The following is a 20,039-nucleotide window of genomic DNA, read 5'->3' on the forward strand; positions in this document are numbered from 1 at the left end:
AAAGTCCAGTGCGGACACGGCTTAAGATGGAATTTTGCGTCGTGAGTGATTTTTTTTCCAAATTTCACTCGGGAGCTACCACACTGAGTATACAGTGTTTATACGTCGATGCAGAGCGAAACCTAATTTGATTCATTCTTTTGTTGATTAATACAAAGCCCATTAAAAAAGGCAAATAAATATATCAAAATATTATGAGGCATCAATAAAGTATCAAGTATCAGAAAAGCATACTAGTTCAATTACCAGAATGGTGATAGTACATAGCATTATTTGTGCTTGGCAGTTTTGAATTACGCACACAAAAACAGCAGCTTGTAGAAATTGGTCATTTTTGGGAACCGTCCAAATTAAGATATTTATATATAGGTTTATCTCTAACTTTACAATGAGGTTCATATTTTAAAGCATTATTTTTTTTTCAGGTACTGTGTACAATTGTTGTACATCTATATTAACAGTATTCAACTTTGGGATGTTTCTTATTCAAAATTTGCAATTCATTGATCTGTTTGTCAGTGTGAACTGATTTTGTTGTGCAGTGTCTCACTTGAAAACTCATAATTAAACTTACAAATATCTCATGCTTAAAAAAAAATCAAAGTAAACTTATTTTCTCTGATTGGAGTTGGTCTTTTAATTTGTTTGTTTTTGTGCATCAGGTCTTGACCCACAAGATAACCATTGCGCCAGCTCCTCCGACGTTCCGGTGACTGGGGCTGCCACAACGGATCCTTATCACTATCTGACGCAACAGCACTTCACCTCAGAGATCTTCAAGATTGAGATCCAAAACCTCCCAAGACAATTTGGATTTGCGGTGAGTTTGCTCTCTATGCATTCAAGTCTCGATAATGATAATACAGTTTGTGCTCTATTAAGAATTCACGATGTTCTCCATGGTGAACTTTTACTGAAGATTTCTCAGGGTCTTTTTGTAATTTTGTATAACAGAATTTAAAGGCAATGGGATGAATTTCACTAAAACGTGGAAATATCCTAGCCTCATGTCAATATGAAAGTAATGGTAAACTGCATGTAGAAAGTTGTAATCTTTTTTCCAGCGCACTTTTTACAATGCCTGTACACTTTAATAGTTGTTTCTTCTGTTGCTGTGATATCGCTTTAGGTATTTCACAATGACAGCTTTGTGATTTTCTGTGTAACTTGTGAAACTAAAATTCATTGCATTGAAAATGTACATGTACACGTAGCAGTTTGTTGTTCAAGTATCTGACTGACTGCCTGTGCCTCGTGCACAATGAACAAACAGTCACATCAACCTCAACCAAAACACTTTGTAACTTTTCGTCCTCAAACAGCAGTGACACTGATGTTCCAGCTCATGACATCACTGTATTGCTCATGAATATGGAACTTGGCACTTTTCTTAAAAATATTTTAAAGCCTGGAGCATCATGACCCTTCATCAACTGAAAAAACCTCAAGATCTGTTTCAAACGCTCTTAAGTATCTGCAGTGGAAAATGTAGATGTACAAATGTAGACGTTTGTGCCAATTCATGTAGATTTTCACACAGACAAAGTTTAAAAACAAACTTGCTCATTTAAACGCTCACAAAAACCTCATTCAAGTAACAGTTAACATGTACATACATGTAAGTATGCAATTTTGTAATCCATTTGCCTAGACAATCATTTTCAAGTATTTTTGAACCACTTGCATGTAAGTTTTTCATGTGCATGTACATGTAGCTGATACTGATAGTTGGTGGCAATCTGTGCTGAGCCTGCACATTACTAATAACACAGGATGTATTGACAATTCCCTACTTAATAAAACACGTTACAATTCTTGATAATATGCTGTTAACGTTTCTCGTCCCCAATAAGGTGTTTCACAGTAATATGCACCAATCATAAGATGGAATTTTTGCGTCGGGGTGATGAAATCAAATTAGGTTTTGCCCTTCACCGACGTATATACACTGTATACTCAGTGTGTTACCTCCTGAGTGAAAGTTGGAAAAACATCACTCGGGGATGGGACTCGCCATCTTGTTCACAGGACAAAAAGAACATCCGTTGCTAGACGCGGGCACATTTTAGAATGAACGCACGATAACTTGGAAGTGCCAAAGCTTTCCAATGACGATGCATACACAGCAACGCATGTAAAATTGCCCCACGGGCAAGATAGCGTATATTACTGTGAAACACCTTATGTACCAACTACATGTAGAGTTTGAAAATTATATACGTACAAGCTGGTTTACCCGATCATAGATCGGGTAGGGCGTAGTGTTGGGGATGAAAATGTGGGGAGTTAAATGTAAATGGGGGATATAGTTGGGGAGACATGCAGTTAAAGAATAGCAATTTCTGTCGTGTGATCTGAGGCAATTTCTGATCACTAAAACCAATTTGAGGAAAAGATCATCTGTGAAAGTTTTGAGTTTTGAGTAATTGAATCAGCTACATGTATTCTGAGCAATAGAATCATTATTGTAGGCTACAATATTTTTATTCGGGGAAGAAAAAGTGTGTGTGTGGGGGGGGGGAGACCAAACAATGTCCCCCCTCAAAATGTGTGTGTGTGTGTGTGGGGGGGGGGGGGGTCCCCCTGTCCCCCGTCGATTTACGCACATGATAATTAAAATGTGCCATGGCAACCGTCTGTAAATGTTGCCATTGGTCTGTTAAATTGGCTTTTTGTGAGGCAGTCGCATTTGGAAAACGTAGTGAAAAGGTTACAGTAGTACACAGGCGAAGGCTGGTTGTACAGTTTGACAATAAATCATAATGCAATAAAACGTGAAGGTGTCATTTAAAATGAAAATGTTGAGTGTTACCAAAAAATTACAAACGGTCCGAATCATGGAGGAAGGTCATAAATAAGTTTCAGTATTGGACTCTTCAACAAACGTATAAACTTGAACTTCTTACAATTTGCGAGACCGTCTGCGATTCAACTTTTATTCAAGTTGGTTCAACCATCTATATATAAGAGCAAGTTTTACTCGGCCTCCGAGAAATGTTTGCTTCTGAAAGGATCCGAGACCGCGGCTTCACGTCCGTGGAAAAATGTGGGTGTCTTCCGCCGGGTCGGACACTTTTTCATTGATTTTTTTGTGACTTCGTTGAAGATCGCAATATTTGAAGCAATGCATCGACCCTTCGTTGACCCCAAACTAACAGGCCCCCGAAATTATAACGCGACACTGAATTATACGTGGCGGGCAGCGAACTCACAACGCTCAGCCTTGGAGGTGGAAGCATGGAGCTGTAAACACATTATGGAAGCAACAGCACTCTATCACGCGACGTCACATGCTTGCGCTTCAAATAGCGAGCACCGTAGACCCAACCTCGTTTGCAGGGTGTGGAGCAGGCTGCAGTACGCGTTGCCATCGACAGTTTTGCATAGCCCGGATATACTATGCAGTGTAGACTTTCGATTGGTCAGACCGCGCAAGGCATACTAATGTGTAGTCCTTCTGAGTATTTGTTGCACTCGGCGCAGGGGCGGCAAGCAAAGCACAGGAAACAATAGGGACACTTGGTGGCCACGCACCATGGGGAAAAAATATTTTGCCAAGGTCACCCCAAACTAACATTTGGTGAACACTTTTGCAGAACGGCTGAGTAGAACACGTAAACAAAACCCCTACGTTGACCTTGCTGACCTCGCACAGTCTAGACTCGCAGAAAAGCCAACACAGGGGGCGGCCAGGCAGTCAACGTGAAAGCGCACACGACGGCAAATTCCTGCGCAAAACGCAGTCATGAAAAATCGACGAAACGGATCGCCGGTCCGTACGGGAAAATTAGGACGACCCGAAGTGTCCGACCCGGCGGAAGACACCCTCCGCATTTTTCCACGGACGTGGAGTGATTTTGGCGCCGCGTGAGCCAGCGGTCTCGGATCCTTTCATGAGCAAACATCGTCTCGGGGGCGAGTAAACTTCTCTCTTATATATATAGACAACACTTTATAGCTGTACACTAACTTGGCAAACACTGCTGACTATCTGCTGACTGTACACACTGCTGCCCTTACATGGATTGCTTGCACTCATCAGTTACCAGAGAACATTGTTCTTGACAACTTTCCAAAGATTTACTCCCTTCTGGTTCTAGATGTGCATACTGCTGCCCTTGTGCTGATGGCTCGGTGCCAGTCAGCCCAGGACATTGTTCCTGAGTACTTGCAAGTGACTGTTGGCTCACTGCTGGTTCTGGATGCACCCACTGTTCCCCTTGCATGGATGGCTTGCAGTCAGTCAGACTAGAGCATTGTCCCACATGAGAACTTGCAAGCGCTGGGGTTCCTGCTGGTTCTACATGTACATGAACCTCAACATGCACTTGAACATGCTGCTGACTGTGCATGGATGCCTTGCTGCTGCTTGGCTTGGAACATTGTTCTTGATGGCTGTCCAGTGACTGCTGACTCTTTTTGTGTTGTGCATGCCCTTGGCTTGGCTTGCTGCTGCTTGGCCTGGCAGCACGGTGCTCTTGGTCATTTTCTGCCTGCATGTGGAATCACATGAAGCTCAATCTGCTTCCCTGGCTGCGATGGTCGGCTGGGATTCCGTCTTGGGCAGCAACGACAGCACAGTTTAAGGACTGAGAAAGCCTTGACTACAGCTTCACGATAGTCAGCATTTGTGGCACTGTAGACTAGGGAATTGATTGAGCTATTGATAAGTTGCAAGATGTCTGTACAACGAGCTCGAATAACAAGTTTTTCTCCAAGTTTTAGATTTTCAACATTCTGGGAAAGCGTAAGTGTTGAAAGATTGCTTGCCACAATGGTACATGTAGCAATTACAGCTGCAATATCCAGTAAGTGCAAAATGAAGAAAACAGCAGTATTGATGATAACCATACGGAGGACCTTGCCAGTTAGCTTGGGACGGTTTGGCAACAGGGCTGATTGATTGCGTACTTTCACTACTAAATAGATGTACAAAGCAAGAGTTGCTATAAAACAGACAGTGTTGATGATGGAAGGAATCCAAAAGAAGATGTCAGCGAAGACAGTGTCTGTTGTTGGAACAAATATCAGAATCACACCAACAATAATTGTTGGCACCCAGAGTCCTGCTGATATCTTTGCTGCTCGAGATTTAGAGGCTTTTTCCTTGAATGGCAGAGGATTGCGCACTGCAGAGAATCTCTCAGCTGCTATGGTGACCACAAAGAAATTAGAAACTGCTAAAAACATATAACGAACACCTGTGGCTGCCCTGTGCAAGGAGTCTATATGTTGAATAAACAGTGCATATAGTAAGTCATTTGTTAGGAAGAGTGAGTCAGCGTACAGCCAGATTGGATAAGTAGATGTTGATGATTGTACGCATGGACTTCACTCGAATGACTGTGAAGAGAAAGACCATGTTGAGTAGGATGCCGATTGGTGCAATGATGTCAGTACATAATGATGTTATGTGTAGACTTCTGTCTTTAGTCTTGTATAAGTTCTCAAGATACTTTTCTACTTCATTTGATGGAGTGGAGCTGTTTTGGTAGCCATCACCCATAGTTCGTGTATAGTGTAGCATTGATCTCCATGTCCAACATTTTATTCAGATGCAGCAAAGAGTGTTCTGCCCTATTTCAAGATCACTCCAGTTTTATACTAACAGGGAAGATCTTGAGAAATGTGTACTTGAAGCTAAACGCTTCTTCATATTTTCTCTCCAGTTTCACTCTTTTTTGTGTACATGTACATGTATCTATTAGATGTTTTAGGTTACATTTTTTCTTCCTTGTTTTGACAGCATACAAAACCAAAGCAGACAATAGAGTTTCACAGTTGTGTTGTTTCAGGTTCTAACTTTTTATTTTCTCCAGGACAGGCTTAACTTATAAATGCATTGTGTAATCCTTTTGTTTTGGTTTTGTTCATTTATCACAAGTTAAGAAAGTGAAATTGCAGTCTACACTTCTGAATATCAAAATTTGTTAAAGCTGAAAAAATGGTGTGTATATGGTAACCCGACCTACATGTATGTACAGTCACGCCTCACAAAATGTTTTAAAATGTAGTTGCCCTTCAGGCAGGGGCGCTTGAAATCTGGTTGCCCAAATTTCATTTTCAGTTGCTCAATAAAGAACTTTTAATATTGCAAACTTTGCTGTCCGACATCCCGGGACAACCAAAATAGTTTGTACTCAGCTGCTGCACTATCACCATTTTGCAAGCCTCCGTGGCCGGCAGTGGCTGACCGTGGCTGCGTGCGTATGTACGGTGCCCACGCTCTGCGCCACGCTGGTACATTAAGTGCAGTGGTCCAGTCATAATATTATTGGAAACACACATACACACAGGATTACATTCGCTGCCTACACAAATTACATAACAGAAATGTCATTGCATGATGTAGCCGGACCGTACGAACAGATTGAGATTGACCGCTGTTCTGTTTTGGCTGGTACATGTTATTGGTTTATGCGTAGATTTAACCAACATCAAATGGCTATAGCACTGCACCAGGAGTCAAAATGTTGCACCAGGAGTCAAAATGTTGATACATATTTTCATGATCATTGTTCGACGCTGTGCACTTGTATGGGATTCTGAAACTTTCGAAAATCCCATGGACTTAAAGTGTAAAAATGTGTGAGTATTGGTAAAAAAAAAAGTGGTTGGAACCTGGAACTTTTGGTTGTCCGACAAAATATTTTGGTTGTCCCGAGATGTTGGGCAGCCATTTTCGTGAGCCCTGGTGCATGTACCTCCTGTTTTGTGGCCAAATCGCTGACCTCAAAACTTTGTATTGCCACTTTTTGCCAACAAGATAAATTAATATAAAGAATGTTTTGAAAATAAGCAAGTCTTTCCTATAGTATGGGCAATTCAATTGTCACAAACACTATAAATCAGACAATTTCTGATAATGCACTAGGAGTTTTGGACCATTTTTCTGAATCATTAATTAATTGGCTGTGTCACAAACATTGCATTTTTCCCCAAACAATGTTAGTGGAAAAAATGTAAATGAGGGAATGCAATAGACTCGTTGCACAGAGCGCCCTCCCTGATAACATGTTATTATAAACCCAGTGACAATGACAGTACAAAGTTTCTACTCATGTGTTACACAGGAACAAAGACTTGTCCTCAGTGAGGGCGCTCTATGCATGGGGTCTACTACATTCCAGGGCCTCCTACACTCAAACAAAAAAGAAAGTTCTTTTTTGTCTACATGTAACTCAAAAACTACTGAGCACCTCTCGCTCAAATAACGACTAATCAGTACAGAAATTCCTTTGCAATCCAGCCATACTCTTTGTTTGGCCCAAAACAGTGATTGTGTGTATGAAATTATGCAATTTATAACAAATGATACTGAAAACAGATGCACTTTTGTATACGACCAAGTTGTTGTTCACACTCACCTTGCACGTATCATACAAAAGTACAACTTTTTTTCGGTACCATTTGTCATAAAATTGCGTAATTTTGTATACATTATCACTGTTTTGGGCCAAACAAATAGTATGGTTGGATTGCTAAGGAATTTCTGTACTGATCAGTCTTAATTTGTGCCAGTTTGTGCAAGATGTGACAAGTAGTTTTTGAGTTACGCAAACAAGTATTAAGGGGGGACTTTCTTTTTTGGTTGAGTGTATCTTGCAATAGACCCTTTGCACAGTGACAATGAAAGTACAAGTACAAAGTTTCTGCTCATGTGTTACACAGGAACAAGGACCTGTCCTTAGTGAGGGCGCTCTATGCATCGGGTCTACTACAATCCATGGCCTACTATCAAACAACTTTTGCAATGTAGTAACTTTTTTTGTAAATTTTTTGATTACTTTTTATTTCCCTTTATCTTAAAACCCTCTCAAATCTTCCGAAATCCAACATTCCAATTTTGACTGAATTTGATGGATAAAGGATGGCCAGCCTTTATTGTGTTTCATGTAAATTTGTAGAATTTAGTATGCATTGTGAAATGTTTTGCCACTGTTTGCTTGGATTTTGATGGGCCAAAGAAGGTTTCTGTAATATAATGGTCCTTGATTATCATCTGAATATGAAATAGTTTATTAGAATATTTTTATATGCACTGTCATTAGTTCTTGAAACCCATCAGTGGCTGTAGATTTCTCCAAGCAAGGATTTATTCTTCCAAATTTAAACTCAAATATTTTTAATCTGTAATTTCAGTACATTTTTAAAGAATCCTTTGAAAGTTTTTGTTATTACAAAATATATTGCTGGTACACAAACACTTTAATACAAGTATATTTTGAAATCATTTTCGATAGTTTTCTTTGGACGCATAAATGGGAACTTACTAAATTACATTCAATTATGTCAATCTGAAGTTGAGTGAAGTGGAAATGATCTTGTTGGTTACTGGATCAGTATGCTTTCTGTAGTTTTCCTTGCAGGGCTGTTTGTAATTGAAATTCTAACTCGGCCTTTTTGTGGACATTTCAAATTGTAGATCTTGCCACTGGTCGTGGGGAATCATGATTCAAATCTAGCCAAGTTAAATTCAGAGTTTTTAGCATATGCTTTCATGAAATGTATATTTTGTAAATTATGTCATTTTCTTTTAAGACACCCAGTAGGCCTAATCCCATTCAAGTAACAATTCCCTTATGGGCATTTTAACTCAAAACAACAATTCACACAACAAAAATCCTGCACCTTGACATCGTTAAAACTACTTTGGCCCAAATTCATTTATTTGTTTGTTTATTTATTTTTTACAGTTATTTGTACATACATTATGTTCCAACTTTGACGCTCACTTGAGTAACTTTAAAATCTCATTTCTTTTAGTTTACCATGGCTGTGAGAAAAATGAGGTGCGAATCAAGTCAAGGCTCAAAATAACTGAAGTGATTTTTTTTTGTAGATGTTTATTCGTATTTCCAAAATTCATCATGTTTATTTACATGAACTAAAACTTGTCAGTCCAAGTTGGCCATTATGTGCTCTAGAAAGGGCACATTGTCCCAAATGACACACTGTGGATTCTGATGCAGGATGTCATTTAAACTTGAGCATTGTTCTAGACAACTTTGTGGAGGTTGCCTCCTACTATTTTCCATGGCTGGGGAACATTGTGTTCATACCTTCATTGGTGAAGCTGATACCCAGCAAGTTGTGAATGCGTACATGTACACTGCTTCCTTGCATTGGAATCGCAGCATCAGTCCATCCTGGATCATTGTTACTGACAACTTGCAAGTGTTGCTGGCACTCTTGAGACTGCTGTTCCCCTTGAGTGATTGACTCTGCTGGTTCTTGATGCACATACTGCTGCTATGGCACACTGCTTCATCAGAGTTACTTTCAAGTGATTGTTGACTACATGTACATGTATATATGCCGACTCTGCAAACTGTGCCCTTATATGGATGGCTTGCACTCATCAATCACCAGAGAACATTATTCATGACAACTTTCAAATGATTGACTCCTGTCTGGTTCTGATACATGCATACATTGTGTACTGCTACCCTTGGCTTGGTGCCAGTCAGCCCAGGACATTGTTCCTGAGTACTTGCAAGTGACTTCTGGCTCTCTGCTGATTCTGGATGTACCCACTGTTCCCCTTGCATGGATGGCTTGCAGTCAGTCAGACTAGAGCATTGTTCCCAATGAGAACTTACAGGCGCTGGGGTCCACGTTGGTTCTGATGTACCTCAACATGCACTTGAACATGCTGCTGAATGTACATGGATGCCTTGCTGCTGGTTTGCCTGGAACATTGTTCTTGACAGCTGTCCAGTGACTGCTGGCTCTCTGTGTGTTTTGCATGCCCTTGGCTTGGCGGCTTGCTGCTGCTTGGCCTGGCAGCACGGTGCTCTTGGTCATTTTCGGCCTGTGGAATCACACAAAGCTTCCGTCTTGGGCAGCAACGACAGCACAGTTTCAGGAATGAGAAAGCCTCGACTACAGCATCACGATAGTCAGCATTTGTGGCATTGTAGACCAGGGAATTGATTGAGCTATTGATAAGTTGCAGAATGTCTTGACATATAGTCAGAGCATATAGTTTGTCTGCAAGTTCTAGATATTCAACCTCTTGGGCCGGCCTAGTATAACTGCCACAAACGATGCTCATAGTTGCAGCTGCAATGAGTTCAAAATGAAGAATACAGCAGTATTTATGATTATCAAATGAAGGACCTTGCTTGCTTGCTTGGGACGGTTTGGCAACAGGGATGATTGTCTGCGCAATTTCACTACTACATAGATGTACAAAGCAAGAGTTGCTATTAAACAGACAACGTTCATAATGTGAGGAATCCAAAACAATATTTCATAGAAGACAGTGTCTGTTATTGGTAAGAATATGAGAATCACAGCAACGATAACTGTTGGCACCCAGAGTCCTGCTGATATCTTTGCTGCTCGAGATATAGAGGCTTTTTCTTTGTGTGTCAGAGGATTTCGCACAGCAGAGAATCTCTCAGCTGCTATGGTAACCACAAATAAATTACAAACCATGAGAAACATATAACAAACGCCCCGGGCTGCAACTTGCAAGGAGTCTATTGGTTGAATAAACAGTACATATAGAACAGCCATTCCATGGTGACTCGCGTGACATTTGAACAAAATGTAAAGTTTTAATGCATTACTGTTGTTAACCTGGCATTTATTCAACTCAAATTAGCATGTATTTGAGTCAGGGCATTGTGAATTTATGGTTTAGTCTTTATATGATTACTTTAAAATCGCTATTTTTTCATGTATCACAGTTTCTTTGACGTGACTCGCATGACAGGATAGAAAAAGGGATTTTTGACATCCCTTGATTCAAATAGCTTTTCCTATGGATCTACCAGTGTTCTAAAAATTATTCTTACAGAACTTAGAACTTAATACCCTCACCCAATACATGCATAAGTTGTATTGTGCCAAATATCCCTTGTTGTAAGAAATGGCCTGAAGAAAATGTGACTCGCGTGACACAAATGCGTGACTCGCATGACACAGTAGCTTTTCACTTTCACATTATAACTGTAATTTTAGTATAACGAATCAAATCATAATATTATATTAATAAAAATGATTTACCTGTGAATACCTTATGAAAGAGTGTGAACACTGATATTTATCCCTTTACTTTGGCAAATGTTGGGGGTGGAAATCTGGTTTAAACACAATATCCTTAACAATGACACAGAGAGAAGAAAATGTTTTGGAATTTTAGTTACGAAGTGATGTCATCAATCCACGGGTGATTATTTCAGGAAAACAGTTGTAAATCTTGGTCATGTAGAGTCACAGTTTCCTTAGAGGATAAGAGCTGCAATTAATGATGCAGTTGTATCGGAATGTATACAGTACAGTCGAATCTCGTTTGTACAAACTCTGTTAATACAAAATTCTGGTTATAATAAACATAAAGCCTTAGTCCCGACTGTGCATTTATGTGCACAATGAATGGGACTGATGTTCCTCTTAGTACAAAATTCTGATATAACAAACAATTTGGCTAGGTCCGAACGAGTTTGTATTAACGAGACTCGACTGTATATACATTTGTGAAAAACTGATTCAATTTCTTGTTACATCAGTGTAACTAATGCTTTTAAAGACTTAATTCGAATTCTATAATTTAATAGGGCCTATGGCATTGTTTCTTTGTATTACATGTAAATGAAACATTCCTGGCTTGTGACCAGGCGCGGATCCAGAGGTTTTTTTGGGGGGTCAACCCCCCAGCTCTGTCAAAAAAAAAATTCTCATACATATTCCTGAAGAATAAGTTGAACCCCCCCCCAACCCCGCGTGACACCCCCAAAAACATTATACTGGTCTAATGTCCGCCTGTTCAAAATACGGTACACCATTCTGTAATGTGTTAATAATCGTCGAATTTGAACAGCGCCCCCGATTGAAATTGGTACCAGCCCCCCCCAACCCCCCCCCCAGTTTTTTATTTTACGGAAGCGAGTGTCCAGAGAAAAAAACGTGTGTACATTTTCAAATTTTTTGGCTGATGAAACCCCCCCCCCCCTGCGAAAATTCCTGGATCCACCCCTGGTGACTCGCGTGACATACATCATGTGTGACTCGCGTGACATTCTTGAGATAGTTTTTTCTACAAGGAATGTAGAGCAAATAAGAATATTCATACTTTTATTGATAGACCACCACTATTTCATTTACAAATATCAAACACTAGTTGAATCCCTCTCTAGTTATTAAGTAATCTGAAAAAAAGTCCTTTTTTGTGACTCGCGTGACATATTTTTGAGGGTGTTTTCACGATGAAATAGTGGGAAAATACTGAAGACATTTCGAAAAATTCTCAATGTTTTATCAAATAGACTGGAATAGCTACCAAATGTATGCAGATAAAGCACAATCTTATGAATGAGCTTCAATTACTTCCTCAGTTTGTGATTTATACCCCTGACCCTCCGTTTCGCCCACAAAATTCATCTATGTTCAGGAGGCTGAAATTTTAATTCAAATGATTTATTTTAAAAAATCTTTTGAGATTTAGATGGTTTCAATATTCCTCTTATCAAATATAACTGACAAAAATTTATTCCTTTCACTTCAATTTTTGAGTTTGGTGATGACCCTTACATGGAATGGCTGAGAAGGTTATATGTAAGGAAGAGCAAGTCAGCCACGGCCAGATTGGACAAGTAGATGTTGATGATTGTACGCATGAACTTCACTCAAATGACTGTGAAGAGAAAGACTACATGTATGTTGAGGAGGATGCCGATCGGTGCAATGATTTCAATACTTAACCATTTTATTTGAAGAAGTCCGTGTTTAATCTCGTGAAAGTTGTCACGAAGCTTGTCAATGTCACTTTCCCTACCAGTTGATGGAGTGGAGCTGTTTTGATAGTCATCACCCATAGTTCATTTACAGTGTTGTATTGATCGTCATGCCGAACATTTAGTGCATTCTATTGGAAGATCACTCCTGTTTTGCCTTTAACAGAGAATGTACACTGTGCGTTTATGAGAAATTAAGTTGAAAACTAAAGCTCGTTCGTATTTGTCCGGATTTTTAATCTTTTTATTTTGGTTTTGTTTTAACAGCCGTGTTACAAAAATAATCAACACAGTTTCATAATTGACATTGGCATGATAGTTGCCATTTTTGTTTAAGTTTGTGTATACATCCTTTTAGTTCAGTGTCTTTCCCTCCCATACATTGCATACACATGTGCGCCTTGTTCTCCAACCCAAACTATCCCGAAACCACAAAATCCCAGCCCCTGAATAAAATTGTACTTTGATGGATTCAGAATTTCAGAACACATGTTTTTCCGTAGCTTTAGATGAACAGATAATGTGATATTAGTTTAGTCTTGTTGGGATTTTGGAGAATTGATAAAGCTTCCTTGGAGTTAAAGAGTTAAATCTTTGATTAACCCTAACCTTTCCCAAATACTTCAAAATTTTGTTTGCAAAATGGAGGATTTGCAGGATTGAGGCTTTATGGCAAGAAAAAGTGCACTTGGTTGGTATTTTTAAGGATGCACTGTATCAAGGTCTTGGGCCAGACCTTGTGTTATTTATGCTCGGCCGTACATAAATTTAGGCCTAGATTATACTTGAAATCCTCTGCACTGCTTCAGGATGTCACTGGCTCTGTCTCAACATAATGACAGTGACTGCTATAGGATTTTGCAGGATTGAGGCAGTGGTTACCCCTCCAAGGACCACATTATAGAAATAATTGATAATTTTGCAGGATTGAGGCTGCTAAGCAAGTTTTACATTGAGGCAATTGGAGTATGTTGCAGGATTGAGGTTGCATTCTTGCAAAATGCCTAGGGAATTTAATAGGTTAAATAGGTGAAGCTCTGCATCTGAGCCCTAAATATCATGCAACACCAACTGTTGGATTGTGACGGATTTCGGAGGGTAAAGTCTCAAGAAAGCATAAAATTAAAAGAGTAATGTTAAAAAACACTGGCAGTATTTTACAGCTCTACATGTCGGTGGTATAACCTGTGCAATGTATTTTTTAGGGGTGTGCACATACGATTAATACAGGAACCAGGTACCCGATTGAAAAAAAACACGGGTTCCTGGGTACCCATTAAGGAAACCCAATGCCAAACATGCCAAAATTCAAATCTCGGAAGATGCTGTTGAGATTGTTAACTACAACCGCATCGGCACATCAGTACAGCAAGATACAAGTACAGTGAACTTTATAGTTTTACGGTTTTGTAAATTGCAGCTTAGTAATTACTGTAATTAAGTAATTTGAAAGTTGGTTATGGGTACCCGATACCATAAGGCCAAAAAAAAATACTTCTGCTCCTGGTTACCCGATCCACCCTATTTTTAGTCTGCGACCCTAAACATTTTATCGGCAGTTCCAAAAAAAAGAATTATTGAATAAATAAAAATAAAATCTTGTTGTTTTTTCTGTCTTCTCAAAATACCTCTCAACAACCCTTTTGCGTCAAAAAATGCTTGTATTTAGTTTTCTTAATTATGTTCGCTATTTTTTTTAAAAGGAACCGTTATTTTAAAAAATTTGCTTCGCAATTCGATGTCACGGTGACTATAATCACGTGCGTAAACCTAGCTCAATGCAGCAACAACTGGTTCCCCGCCACGCCACGCAGGGACCAATTTACAAGACATGATGAAAATGCTGTAACAAGTCTGTGCATGGCTATGCAATCGATAGCGCTAGCATGGCTATGCATTGCAGGCCTGTGCACTGTCAACTGGTTGGATTCGACATCGTAAAAATGCCAAGAAAACACCGATGGAGAAAGCACAAATTTTTGCAAGTTAATTCACAGAATTGATCTCGCTTATTTTCTGTGTTCAAGAGTTCATTTGGAGATCGCACTACTTTTACCCGTATTTGGAGTGATACAATGCAGCGTGTTTCCCTAAATTTTTGAACGTAAAAACGAGGTCTATTGGCCGCGGGCCACACATGCACAGTGCATCACACTTTGGAGTTTTGGCCAGCTTCCCGTCTTGACTAGCCTCTTGCATATGATGCGAACGACCTGAATTTTCCATTATTTTTTTGAGAATTATTGAAGGTAAATATATTGACAATAATTAATGTAGGTTTTTTCACTTTTTGTGGCCATTTTGTGTATAGCTTTTTAATTCATAGTGCAATGGAAATAGTTCAGGCTAAAACTAAGCATATAATTGAACACCTCATTCAATCTGCATTAAAAAAAAATTGGCCAAAAAAAAAAATATTCCAACCAACCGACCCTTTTTTTGAAAGGCATGTTATCGGAAGCAGAAGTATTTTTTCGGCCTAATCAAGAACCGGTTCCTGACATCGACGGTCGGGTACTCGGGTACCCGGTTCCAATGCACAGCCCTAGTAGTCCTTTATTTTGCATTTTTTTTGTTTCCTGATTCAGCTTATCCTGTCAAGAGTAGTAAATGGGTTCTGTAATAAGAAAAAAATACAAATTTGGAAATTTTGAAATACATGAATATACATGTACAGGGTGAGGCAAAAAGAAAGTGACCAAATTTTAAAAATATTCGCTATCAATAGTTCTGGAAAAAAAAGAGTGGACTTGTTCTTCTTTTTCACAACACAAAATCTAATCGTATCAATAATGCTTCAGTCTTTATTTCAATTATTAAAATCTCATTTGTTTTTGAATGCTTGTGTGTCATCTGTAATTCTCACTAAAGCTCAATAGCTACATGTACCGATACCAGTGGTCCTGATTCCATGGACAGCTAAAAATAGGTTCTTTTGAGTAAAACATGCATTTAACTTCAGATGGCATGGATCAATTTCAGTAACTTTTTTTACGTTGAGTTAATGAACATGCTCGTGTAAGACATACATTTGTGTATCAAATTTGATTGCTTTCTAAGGAAACAAATTTGAATCTAGGTCACTTTCTTATTTTACTCGCCCTGTACAACACTATTGAATTCATATCACCCAATCCAAAATGTCATCTTATAAATAGTTGGGTTGCAGTACCTGCTGCTAGGTCAGATTCAAACCAGCCAGCAAAACCCCGGCAGGCTGTGTGGTCGAGTGGTAAGCTGTGTGCACTACATGTAGTAAGCAGGTGGTCCTGGGTTCGAGTCTCAACCGAGTATAGAATGTGCATTTTTCTTTCACAAGCACTGGGACAATACTCGGGAGTACACAGTGTCTATAGTACGTCCGTGACGGGCAAAAACCCAACACTGAAACTATTGCAAATTGGTGACTAAATAATAGTAAACATTTCATTCTCAACTTTAATGCAGTCGAGCTTGACATTGAACATTTGGAAGATAAAAGCAATGGTAGTGATAAATCACGGTTAACTGGCTCTGTCTAGGACGTTACACTTCCTTTCATAATGCTAGAATTGCCCATGTGTGTATTTCTTTTTGTTCTGACGAGTTCTGACAAAATGTTCTTCTGTTCTTGATAAAAAGGTTTTGTTTTTGAACTCCCCAGCAGAAAGGGAATCTCTTACTTTTTCTTTCATTTAATGATGATTATTGCAAAGACTGTGCCGTGGGTTTACTACCCAGAGTTCGAATTTGGAGTGTTTGGGAAACTTGCTAGCACAAATAACCAACAAGATAGGGATGAATGTTTGAGACATGAAAGAAAAACTGGCGCCAGAAAATCCTAGTCAGGAGTGAGTGACATGGGAGCTTCTTAAAGAGTGAAAGTTGAGTGGGCTGATGCAATGAAACACAAATAAGAGCACAGGGAAACTTGACGCAAGTTTTAGTTTTGATGTTTGGATAATCAAGAAAGAAAATTAAAGTACAGGTATAAATAGTCACTGCATCAACATAGCATTGAAACCACACTCTCCTCCTTGAAATGGAAAGTGCACTTGGACTTTTGTTTTCAATTGATATACTTAGAAAGCATCCGTGAACTTCTTCTTGGTTTGGGGACAAATTGATCCACTTTGCTAGCAGACTGGTTCCAGGCCCATGCATTATCCGATACTGATTGTGGAGGTAACACCTTGAGTATACAGTGTTTATATGTCAGTGAAGGGCAAAACCAAATATTAATTTAGAAAAGAAATGTAATTTTGGGATGAAACTTGAAACTAGCGAAGGGAACAGAACTTTAAATCCCCCCCCAACACAAACATTCCATCTTACAAATATTCATCTCCTTTCCTGTTACATTTGATTGCTTGCAATGGATTAACTGATGGAAATCCAATTGTTTGTTTCATCCCTCAGCTGCCAAGAAGATAAGGAGGAGGCATTGAAAGTACTCAACGGACACAAATGGAAAGGACAAGTGCTCAAAGCCAAGGTATTCACAAAGTCACTCGTGGTTTTTACTATTGGCACTTGCTTCTGTTGGCACTTTCAATGAATTTACATAACTAATCAACAGTCTTAGTATTGGCTACCAGTGCAAAGGGTCTAGTGGCTGCTATTGCTGTGGTTACAGGTTCACATTCCCGCAGTGACTCTCCGTAGCTTGCCAAGCCAGTTGAGGACCCGGACACTAAGAGCCTCGCTCTGAAGAGAAGCCAAGAGGAATCTGATGGAAATACCCAAGAAACTAAGAGGAGGAAGGAGGAGGACAGCTTACCAGTAGAAGAGAGGTGAAGACATTGGGATAGAATGCAGGGTTGGGCTGGATTTGAACCACCATCCATTAGAAAAGTACTCCGGTTCTCAACCAACCAAAATCATCACAACACTCATTTCTTCTTTCATGCAAGGGTACAAACAAATGGCTCATTTTATGGAAATTCATGAATTTTTTGGGGGGATGATTTTGTCGGATATAGGAAGGTAGACCCCAGCCAATAATACCATTTATAAGGTTTGATACCCCTTGAAAGTTGAAGTGCAAAGAATGTGATTGCCTTCACTGTGGTAGATTTTTTTGAGGAAGGGAAAGGAAATGTGTTACCTCAAGTACAGGGCGAGTCAAAAAAGTGGAACCCAAACCCCCAAAATGTATTTCATATTTAAAATATATGTAGCACCAAACATAATAATGACTGGAAAGCCAATTTCATAGGCTACTTTTAGATGAAATTTGCTCAATTCGCTTAAAGAATATCACCATTTAAACATAATGACCCTAAAACCTGTTTCGTCAAAACAAAAAAACAGTTAATATTGTATTCTGATTGCTAAGATCTACTGTTTTTTTAAAAGACGGGCCTCAAAAGGACTTTGTTAAATATTTTTAACTTTTAAGCTGAGGTTTTATTGCTGGTAATGTTGGAAGACAATTGTGATGATTCCTGAAATTGCATTTTTGGACAAAAGAGGTTTTGTGGTCATTGTCTTTAAATGGTGATAGTCTTTGAATGGATTGAGCAATTTTTTTTTCATCTAAAAGTAGCTTATGAAATAGGCTTTCCAGTCATTATTATGTTTGGTGCTACATATTTTTTTTTAATTTGAAAACTAATTTTGGGGGTTTGGGTTCTGCTTTTTTGACTCACCCTGTAGTTCATGATCAGCACAAGAAAACCATTCTTACATCCAAGATTACTATTTTATGAACCAAACTTGTCAGTTTCAAAGGCCAGTTGACATTGTGAACATGAAATTTGTTGAGTGAAACTGTTACGTGGTCAGTTTACTCTTCCTTGCTATTTGTTTTCCTTGAAGGGACAGCATCAAAGCTTGCATGTCTGTGTAGAGTAAGTTGACCACATTTCTCTTGATGTTTCAAGTCTAAAATTTACATTGCGCATGCACCACTTAAACTACAAACTGAAGTTATGAGAATGGTTTAATGTATGAAGACAGATCACAAGTTACTCACACAATCCATTATCCTTTATGAGATATGGTGGGCATGATACAAGGCGCTATTTGGTTTAGGTCAAGATATTTGGATTTACCCCAAATTTACCCCAATCAAATGTCGCCTTCTGATTGTGTCCGCCATATCTCAAAAAGGGTAATAGCAGTTGAAGCGTTCATAATATGAAAATTCTTAAGACTCTGAAATACTGAGTGTGCTTTTCGCTCTTCTCCCAATCTGCAGGTTAAACAACACGGTGACTCCACTGTGGAACCAGCCGTATGAGGACCAGCTATCCACCAGACAGACCAACACCAGGGAGTTTCTGAGGAATTTATCCAAGATGCTGCAACAGAACATTGGGGAGATGTCTCCGTGGCTGAAGCAACAAAGGTGAGCTACCCGCCAAAGACATGGGATGGTTGTGGGCCAGAATGGAAATGTAATCTCCCTTGACAAAATGTTTCCAGACATAGTTCTCTGGCCAGTGGACTTACATACTGTACAGCTGCCCTGAATATTGTTAAAGCCCCAGAAGATGTTTTACCCAATTTTCTGAAATGAGCTGTCTTCCCTACACACAAAAGTCACCAAAAAAACCCCCAGGAAAACCCAACCCAAAGCCAATCAATTCACAGCTGCTTGAGTGGGACTCGCACCGGCAACCAATGAGAGTTGAGGTGAACCTCAAGCCCCTGCTTAGAGAGACTCTCTCATTCAGGGGCAGATTGAGACCAACTGTCCCTGGACTTACTGGCAAACTGGAAAAAAACTGCTCATTGAATCCTGTCAACATGACTTTGCAAAGAAAATAGAGTAGTTCTGAGAGAAGCAAAGAGCAACCCTAGGCACTCTAAATTGAAAGTCAAATTTCAAATCATAGCATTTCTTTTTTTGTTTTCTTTTTTGGAGATAGAGCACACCTATCCACTAATATTGGTGCTCAAGACACTACTTCATTAAGTTAAAAGTGCAAATTGCCTGGAATGGACATAAAGTGTGCACACATGTAGATGTGAATGTGATGTGCCTGTCATGAACACTGCAACAGAAAGTTACAGAAAAAAATTCTCAGTAATTCCCCTAATTTCTTGTCAGGTCTTCATGAAACTTGGCCCTGGATAAATTGTGCAATAGTTTCAGTATCATGTCTTATTATTTTCATTGACAGATAACACTGTTGGTTTCCGGCTTGGCGCTTACAAAGGTAAGTATTTCCTCTGAAGTTTCCTTTTTGCAAAAGACGTAGATCAGCGTTTATGTTTGATTGGATCGGCTGTCAAGGGGCGTGGCCTATTAGTAGCTACTGCTGATCAATTCCAACCAATCAGAATGCAACACACAAAAAGATTGACAGG

The 20,039-nt window shown here is 39.3% G+C and overlaps 1 protein-coding gene across 6 annotated transcripts in view; it reads left to right on the forward strand.

Annotated features, from left to right (window-relative positions):
- LOC119727444 overlaps positions 1–19,280 on the forward strand; it is a 39,695-nt gene extending 20,415 nt beyond the window's left edge. For 2 of the 6 annotated variants that reach the window (XM_038199343.1, XM_038199334.1), the window contains exons 3-6: positions 663–820; positions 17,142–17,217; positions 17,359–17,515; positions 18,925–19,227. In XM_038199343.1, coding sequence (XP_038055271.1) covers positions 663–820; positions 17,142–17,156 — 173 coding nt within the window. In that variant the 3' untranslated portion in view covers positions 17,157–17,217; positions 17,359–17,515; positions 18,925–19,227. Of the gene's footprint in view, positions 1–662; positions 821–17,141; positions 17,218–17,358; positions 17,516–18,924 lie in introns of all 6 variants that reach the window. The other 4 variants (XM_038199352.1, XM_038199326.1, XM_038199347.1 and 1 more) reach the window with 4 other exon arrangements.
- Positions 19,281–20,039: the final 759 nt, after the last annotated feature.

The sequence above is a fragment of the Patiria miniata genome, unplaced genomic scaffold (genome assembly GCF_015706575.1).
Source record: "Patiria miniata isolate m_02_andy unplaced genomic scaffold, ASM1570657v1 HiC_scaffold_1, whole genome shotgun sequence".
Taxonomy (NCBI): domain Eukaryota; kingdom Metazoa; phylum Echinodermata; class Asteroidea; order Valvatida; family Asterinidae; genus Patiria; species Patiria miniata.